Source organism: Cornus florida, unplaced genomic scaffold, assembly GCF_030987335.1.
Source record: "Cornus florida cultivar Cherokee Brave unplaced genomic scaffold, ASM3098733v1 CherokeeBrave_3.0.0_Hap2_Chr11, whole genome shotgun sequence".
NCBI classification, from domain to species: domain Eukaryota; kingdom Viridiplantae; phylum Streptophyta; class Magnoliopsida; order Cornales; family Cornaceae; genus Cornus; species Cornus florida.
This window is the reverse complement of record NW_026775581.1, coordinates 99574884-99583728: the sequence shown is the minus strand read 5'-3', so window position 1 is coordinate 99583728 and position 8845 is coordinate 99574884. Positions and strand designations below refer to the sequence as shown.

The following is an 8845-nucleotide window of genomic DNA, read 5'->3' as shown; positions in this document are numbered from 1 at the left end:
ATCCAAATTATCATAATTACAGTTCCAAAATATAGTTACAATAACAAGAAGAGTTCACGAATCTCTATACCAAATATAACAAACTAAGATTTTACAAAAATAAGGGACTTAATACAAAAATAGCAAAAGAAGTCTTCTAATTCAGATTAGGCCTGTGGTGAAAAGTCATCCGCCACTTCTTTCCCGTTTCCTGAAAAAAAAAAAAAGTATGCAGGGTGAGCTATATGCTCAGTAGGTGACACTTAAGACATGCATCTTGTGTCCTTGTGAATCCATACAAAGAATAGATCAATAGGAATGGGGATCATACAATATCGGGATAATACAACATTCCAATCAAACTCAAGTACAAACAATGCAATGCCATGAAATGCGAATGCATGCCGATGTCGCTCCCCGTTTTCACATTTAAAATCCATCTCTTTCAAACTGTTAATATAACCCGCCCTTTGGTGACCCCGCAGCGACACGAGAGGAGGATTGGCTAGTGTCCCTGACCCTTGGTAACCCCGCGGCGTCATTATGGGGCCCAGCTAACTCAACCACGCTAGGGCGACTCCCTAGTCCCCTCTAGGCTATATTAACACTCCGGCCCTTTGGTACCCCCGCGGCGACCGGGTTTTCCAAAAACACTTTCATCAAAATACTTTTCCCCAAAACTCCCTATTTTCATTTCAAAAACAATCTTCCCAATCATGTCTCATGGTATGCATGTACATCATGTTCTTAATGCCATGGAAGTGAAGGCTTTCACATTATACAATTGTGCATACATTACAAGTACTCTAGGGAAATTACACATGCCATCCCATATCATTCTAGCAAGTTTTACAACAATATAAGCATGGTAAATCAGTTTATCAGACAAGGAAATTAGTCAAATAAACATGTTCTCATACAACTCAAGTAACACATTTAATCATAACCTCACATATAACACTTACATCATCTTTAATACAATTAATTCAAAAATAAGCATGCTTTTCAACAATTTAGGAAGTATAATTCACAAAAGAGCAAGAACATCATGAATTAAGGGCCCCTACCTCAAGATTGCACAAAACCCTTAAAATGGGTCCTTAAATTCGAAGCCCCTAGGAAGACCAAAAACTGAAATTGCTTGTATGAGCGCGTAGAGCTCGTCGCGGGCTTTGTTTTGCCTCAAACGATACTTAAAAACACAAAGAAATGAGGGAGCAATCAAGGATTGAAACCTTGAAGTGGAAAAAGGAAAAAGAAAACATAGAGGAAGGTGGAAGCGGGCAGCTGGGAAAGAGAGAGTGAGATAGCAGAAAACAAAAACACAAATGTGGTCTTAATGACCACTTTAAAACAAAATTGTGGGTTCCTCCACTAACACACATATATATAAAAATAAAAATAAACTTAAACATTACATCAAATTTTTAAGAATTTGCCACCACTAATTTTTCTTTTTGGCATTTTATACTTTAAATTTTTTAAAAAATTAAAATGAAAACTCCCATTAAAATTACAAAATGCACCCACTATATAAGTTTGCTTCCACAAATTAAAAGGTCGCTCCCTCACAAAAATTTTTGGATCCATCACTTACTATCATGCTCTATGATTAACAACCCTGTTTTTTACAATCGTATCTTGATATTTTTGGTAACTTCTTTTCTAATTCCAAATTTATATGCTGCGTTTGCTTTGAAGTTCCAAAAATATTTACAGTATTTTTCAAGTGTTCGGTTGCATATTAAGGTAAAATAATTTTCACTAAGGATTAAGTATAGAAAACCCCATGTGATATAAGTTTTGTACACAAATAGTCCCTCTGTTTTGAAAATATGTATTTCAATCCATAAAATTTAAAAAAAGTGTAAATAAAACACTCTAATAACTTTTTGGTCAAAATTGACATAAAATAAATTTAAAAAGCCTAATTTTTTCTTTCTCCATTTTTTTTTTTTAAAAAAACCCTAATTTGCCCCTTTCTTTTCATATTCTGCATTTTTTTATTTTTTTTCTTCCTACTAACGTGGCCACATGTTGTTATGCCATATGTCCAATATTAAAAATGGGCTTTGCGAGTTAAACCCGCCTCCCCTTGTCAGTCTCTTCTCTCTCTCTAAATGTAGAAGACCCAAATTTTCATCGGCCTCAGCCTCCACCTTTCCACTCCTTCTCCCACCACATCACTGCCATCATCCTCAACGCCTTCGTAATGACACACTCCGGCTATACCATAGCTCTCAAGAATACCATCGCCGCCCTCTTCTACTATGCCCACGGTGAGGTCCAACCCTCCCAATTCCCAGCCTTCGCCATCGGTTCCCCTCTCCTCGCCTCCGTTGCACCACCCTCCTACAATACCCTCCCTCTGCCTCCCCTCATCTTCCCCCCTCCCTCCTCTCCAACGAATCGCCACCATGCCCGAATTCATCCCCAATCCTATCTCAAGCATTCGGATCCAAAAATCGAAGTAGACAACGAAGACAATATGTAGAGGATGAGAGGTTTGCCTCCGCCACCGCGGGCGCTGCCGTAGAATGTTAGAACGTTACCGCCACCTTCGCCACCGAACACTCAATTTTAACAAAACAAAATCAACATTAACATTACATTCTAAATGCAAGGTTTCAGTGATAGGATTAACAGAAAGAGAACTCTAGCCTTGAGTTTGAAGAAATTGATGAGGGGAAGCTTCTATGTCTATATGGTGGTAAAGCATAAGATGGTGGTGGAAGAAGGAGTGGAAAGGCAAAGGCTGAGGCTAATGAAAGAGAAGAGACTGATGACAAGGGGAAGCGGGTTTAACCTGCAAAAATGGGCATTGCCCATTCTTAGTTTTGACATGTGGCGTAACAACAAGTGGCCACGACAACAAGGAGGATGGACGTATTTTCCTTACATAAATTTTTGTACACTTGGTTTTTATCTATTGAGCCACCTAACCAATCAGGAAGACGTGTGTACTTGTCTAAAATGTTAATTTTACCTTATTTTATTTTTTAAGTATTATTTTATTTTACTAACAAAATGATATTATAGTCTTTTTACGTAAACAGGAGTATTTTTGCACCAAATTAAAAATAGAGGGGTATTTTATACCATATACTGATTTTTTTGCACAATATCCATGGTACGGGAGTTATTTTTGCCCGAAAATGACATAAAGATCCAATTTCACTTAAGTTATGCCATTTTTCCAACTTAAAAATCGATCGAGTTTGTAAAGTATCTCTAAACCGAAGCTAGTGGGAGGGAGAGATCCTGTGAAGAGTGCTTGCTTATTGATGGTGGAGTTTGAGATTTTGGTAACAAAGGTTATGGTTTGTTATGGGGTTTGGGCGTTCATTGTTCTTGCTTACTCATGATTGGTGAATTTTGTGTGCATCTGAATTGACTGCTAATTGTTTGATAAAATGTCAAACTGAATTTCTTTTTAATGTCTGCGAATAGATTTTGCATTTGTTACAGTTCTAGACTTGGATTTGAAAAACATTTTAATTAACGATTGTAATCAAATAACAGAAAATAGGAGGGAAAAAATGGCTTTACTTGTAAAACGTCCTACATAAAAAAAATTCGTTGAAATAAACAAAGCTTCAAGTGGTTTTCTTATATCTAACAAAACAAGACAATTCTAGACTACTAAAGGACGTAGCTTAGTGATACTTCCTTACCTTCTAAAGTAGAAAATTGTGGCTGTAAAGTTGGTATGCGAGTTTCACTAACTCTCCCCCTAATCGTTTGCGCAACTGTTCATAGCACTGCTCTTTTTCCAAATTAACTCCAACAAATCTCTTGCAGGATTCATAAGCATAGATTGTGGGATGCGCGAAGCTTTGAGCTACACTGACACGACAACAGGACTACATTATAGTTCAGATGTAAACTTTGTGGAGACTGGTTTGAGCATGCCTATATCATCTGAATATTTTACTAACTCAGGCGGACAACAGTTTCTGAATGTTAGAAGCTTTCCTGAAGGAACCAGAAACTGTTATACACTAAGACCTCAAGGAGGGAGAGGTAATAAATATTTGATAAGAGCGTGGTTCTTGTATGGAAATTATGATGATCAAAAGCAGCCACCAATTTTCGATCTGCACATTGGAGTTAATTTCTGGAAAACACTGACAATCTACGATTCAACCTCTACTTGGAGGAAGGAGATCATACATGTTCCCACTGCAGATTATATAAATGTTTGTCTTGTAAACACAGGCCATGGAACACCTTTCATCTCAGCATTGGAGTTAAGGCCTTTGAATAATTCTATGTACGAAACAGAAAATAATGTACCACTAGATTTCTGGTTGCGTCAAGATTTGGGTTCAACAAGAGATGACTATGTCAGTGAAAATATCAGGTTGGTCTTTCCTATCTGAATTTAGAAAGTCACTAGCTAGGAAGAATCAATTAAGTTTCTCCTTCATTTGAATTTCTGTAGTACTTGATATATTTATATATATGCTCATGGGTCATGCCTATGGTTCTAATGTCTCTCAGATACAAAGATGATGGTTATGATCGCGTGTGGAGGCCATATAGCCAGAACTACACAAAGTTAAGTACCCCAACATTGGATTCGATAATTGAATCGGACGGTCTGTACCAGCCACCATCTAAAGTCATGAGCTCTGCCATCACACCAAATGTTAGCAACGATTCCTTATACTATTCATGGGAGCCTGACAGTAGCACAGACCAATTTTATATCTACTTATACTTCGCGGAAGTTCAAGTGTTGCAAGAAAACCAAACCAGAGAATTCAACATTTTCTTGAATGGGAAGCAAGTTTATAAAAAACCTGTTTCCCCAGTTTATTTATCATCAACTACGATATACAGCACATCACCTCTGATGAGTTATCCAAATTATGACCTTTCAATCAGTAAGACCAGTAATTCAAATCTCCCTCCCATCATCAATGCCATCGAGATTTATGTTGTAAAACAGTTTCTATACTCGCAAACAGATGACAAAGATGGTAATCATGTTCTTTCCAATTACCTTCGATGTTTTTTTCATTCTTCCTCATGTTCTAATTAACTCTGTCATATGCATGCTTTCATTTTGAAATATTAGTTGCTGCTATGATGAGCATAAAGTCAATCTATAAAGTGACAAGAAACTGGCAAGGAGATCCATGTGCCCCGCTAGATTACGTGTGGGTTGGCCTCAACTGTAGCTACAACGGTTACGATTCCCCTAGGATCATATCCTTGTATGTTTATGGCCTCAAATTACTAGTGCATATATATAACTTTTCTTGATTTTTTTCTTTTTCTTTTTCGGTAAGTTACTTTTCTTGATTTTATCACTAATCATTTCTTGATTAAATTATTCAACTTGGAATTAGGAACTTGTCCTCAGGTGGATTGACAGGGGAGATAGCTCCTTACATATCCAATCTCACAATGATACAATTTTTGTAAGTATGTTAGTCTCTTCTAGCAAATACTAGTTAACATGTCGACTTGTTAATAAATAAATGAACTTTTATTTATTTGGTTATAGAAATAATAAATTAAAGTGTTTTTCTTTTTGTTTTCTCATAATTAATGATAACCCAAGTTATACTTTTGCTTCTTTCAGGGATTTGTCAAACAATAGCTTAACTGGAGAGGTGCCTAATTTTCTCTCTCAATTGGCTTTCTTGAAAGTCCTGTAAGTTACTTAGATTGCAAGTCCGTTGGGATGTAAAAAAAAAGGGGGATCAATGGATCATGTTCACTATTCTTTTGCAGAAACTTGAAGAGAAACAACTTCACGGGTTCACTTCCAGCAGATCTGGTTGCAAGGTCGAAGAATGGATCACTGTCATTGAGGTTCTCTCTTTTCTCAAAATTTATCAACCTGAATCACCAACATTAATTTCCAAAGATGAAGCACAAAAATTCATATTTTATTTTTTCCTCCATATACCATATATAGGTCTATGAGAATAGAACATGGGAAATTGTTAATTTGTATTCAGAGGCAAAGTTAATTATTAAGAATTTGTTTGGTTTGATCCTCTGAAAAAAGTTTCCAAGAACTCAAATGGCAAATGTCTTTTTTTTTTGAGAACTCCAAAAGATTATTCTCCAAAGTTGGATCCTTTTTACTCAGTTATAAATACCGTAAGTAAATTGAATATTTGAACAATTTTCTGTTTTTAATTTCAGTACTATGAGAAATTAAAAACCAAGCTGACTTCATCTGTGCAGCTGCTTTTTAAATAGCTACAGCTATGATAGATTTAGAAATGATTAATTCGCATTTGTGGACTCATTGTCCAACATTTTTCATCATAAATAGTATCGAAGGAATTGAAGGTGAAAACATAAATCCATGTCAGTCTATTCCATGCAAAAAGAAAAAAAAGAGCATGGTTGTTCCAGTGGTCGCATCTGCTGCTGCACTGTGTTTGCTACTAATAACTGCAATAATGGCTACTTTGTGGATCATTAAAAGAAGAAAACGAGGTATGAGAATCATTATCCTTATAGTTAAACATTTACTAGTCTTAGAACATAATATCTAAATTTTTGTAATAAGAAACTGCTCAATTGAATTTGATTTGAACTCAGTAGTCAAGAAGGTGGATGCAGAAATAAACCTAGAAGATAGGTCCTTTGAGGTGACGAATAGACCATTAACATACTCGGAGGTTTTGAGTATTACCAATAATTTCGAGAGGGTTGTTGGTAAAGGAGGATTTGGAACAGTTTACCATGGCTACTTAGGTAACTCTCAGGTTGCTGTAAAGATGCTGTCTCCGTCCTCGGTTCAAGGGCACAAAGAATTCCAAGCTGAGGTAACTTGCATAACTCCAACACTAGCTTTCTAAACCATCACCCTTGGAGGATGATATCCACTGAAGTACCTTTGTGTGAAATATAAAAAAAATAAACTCACAGAAAAATGAATATTTGTAGCAAGAAATGCCAACTAAATTTTCTTGAGCTCATCAATGTTTATGTTGAACTAAATGTGGCTTTCTATTGCAGGCTGACCTTCTTAGTTGTGTTCGTCATAAGAACTTAATTTCACTTGTTGGCTACTGCAAAGAAGGCACCAACATCGGAATCATCTATGAGTACATGGTTAATGGAAACTTAAGAAGGCATCTCATAGGTATACACGTCTATTTATTTACGTTTTTTTTTTTTTTTTTTTTTTTTTTTTTTCGAAAGTTCAAATAAACATTCAGACACCCCCAATAGAACTATGCATCCTTCTGATACCAAATCTTTTACAAGAACTATAAAATTTTCTCCTTCGAAATGTCATTGGACAATTTTCTTGTGTTGAACTTCCTATTTAAATTGATATATATTTCATTGTTGCAGATAGAAATTCAACTTTTTTGAATTGGGAAGAGAGGCTCCGAATAGCCACTGATGCAGCACAAGGTTAGTAAGAAGATTGAAGTACATTTTTTTTTTGGTCTCAACTTCACATATTTTTATTTTAGTAATAATTGCAAAACCATTACTTATTTGGACTTTCAATTGAAGGGCTGGAGTATCTGCATCATGGTTGTAAGCCACCAATAATCCACAGAGATATAAAGACTACCAATATCTTATTGAATGAAAAATTCCAAGCCAAGCTTTCTGATTTTGGTTTGTCCAGAGTTTTTCCAACTGAAGGTGGTACTCATATATCAACAAGTGTTGCTGGCACTCCTGGCTACGTTGACCCCATGTAAGTTTTTTTTCTTTTTAAGTACAATTTATCTTTACTTGTAGTTGATTTCTCAAAACTAGCTCTTGATTATATAAAAAACTGGACTTTTATTGATTAGAGATATTTTTAGCTAGGCACAAGAATTGTCATGAACTATAGTCGTGGCTCATAAGTTTCAATCATTCATCCAAAACGAGTTTATTTTTTAACAGCATACCAATTAATAGTCTTTTTGAAAACATTTTCTTCAGTAATGTTGATCACATTCTTAGAAAAAAATTGATCGCCGACTAAACAATGGGTCCAAATTGGAAAGCGTTATTTTTGTTAGTATATGGTGTCATGGTGATAGATTTTATATAAATGTTTTGAATGTGTTGAGTTGCAGGTATTGCACATCAAATAGGTTGAATGATAAAAGTGATGTTTATAGCTTCGGAATTGTTCTCATGGAGATTATTACAAGTCGGCCACCAATATTAGAAGGCCATGGCAACATTCACATAATCCAATGGGTTAGTTCTAAGCTTGCAAATGGGGATATCAAAAGTATTGTTGATCCCAGGTTGCAGGGAGATTTCGAGGTTAATTCTGTTTGGAAAGCTGTAGAATTAGCAATGTCTTGCGTATCTCGCAATTCCACCCAAAGACCAAACATGAATTTTGTGGTGACGGAATTAAGGGACTGCTTGGCAATAGAGATAACTCGTCATGAGACAGAATCAGAAAATTCAATTGTACCTTCGCATCTGGAGAGTGAAATGGGACGTCCAATTACGCGATAACTCCTCAAATTAAATATATTTACTGTTGGGGTGTTTTGGGTATGATTGTGTGTTTTTCTTACTCATGAAATTTGTATCTTATCCCTGTACTTTTCTTTTTTACGAGTGGTAAATGGATCATGTGGTTGTGTATGGACCTCTCTCTCTATATATATTTATGTATATATCAGAAAATTATATCAAGATAGATCATCATTATCTTTTTGAAAAATAAGGGAATAATAACAGCATATTATGCAATGGCACATAGATCATCCCCAAAACAAGTTTTCTTTATTATGCAATGTTAGGTAATTTGTATTTGACAGCTATACATTTAAATTTATTTATTTACTTATTTATTTATGTTTTTGGATGTTGAGCTGATCAATAAACTTTTCTGGCAACACAACACATAAGACCAATATCT

General features: G+C 35.6%; 1 protein-coding gene across 1 annotated transcript; it reads left to right on the top strand.

Moving 5' to 3' along the window:
- The first annotated feature begins 2596 nt into the window (after nt 1–2596).
- LOC132281657 (probable LRR receptor-like serine/threonine-protein kinase At1g05700) lies at nt 2597–8568 on the top strand. Its single transcript, XM_059783339.1, has 13 exons — nt 2597–2828; nt 3781–4342; nt 4483–4964; nt 5063–5201; nt 5337–5408; nt 5573–5644; nt 5725–5805; nt 6278–6444; nt 6550–6776; nt 6970–7096; nt 7312–7374; nt 7480–7669; nt 8040–8568. The coding sequence occupies exons 1-13, from the start codon at nt 2597–2599 to the stop codon at nt 8434–8436; spliced, it is 2811 nt and encodes a 936-aa protein (XP_059639322.1). The 3' UTR covers nt 8437–8568.
- Nucleotides 8569–8845: the final 277 nt, after the last annotated feature.

What these genes read in the sequence shown, in the direction of transcription:
- LOC132281657 (XM_059783339.1), top strand. Translation starts at nt 2,597, where the DNA reads ATGCAAGGTTTCAGTGATAGGATTAACAGAAAGAGAACTCTAGCCTTG. An exon ending in TCCCCTAGGATCATATCCTT is followed by an intron (nt 5,202 to 5,336) that starts GTATGTTTATGG and finishes ACTTGGAATTAG; the next exon opens with GAACTTGTCCTCAGGTGGAT. An exon ending in AGCCACTGATGCAGCACAAG is followed by an intron (nt 7,375 to 7,479) that starts GTTAGTAAGAAG and finishes TTTCAATTGAAG; the next exon opens with GGCTGGAGTATCTGCATCAT.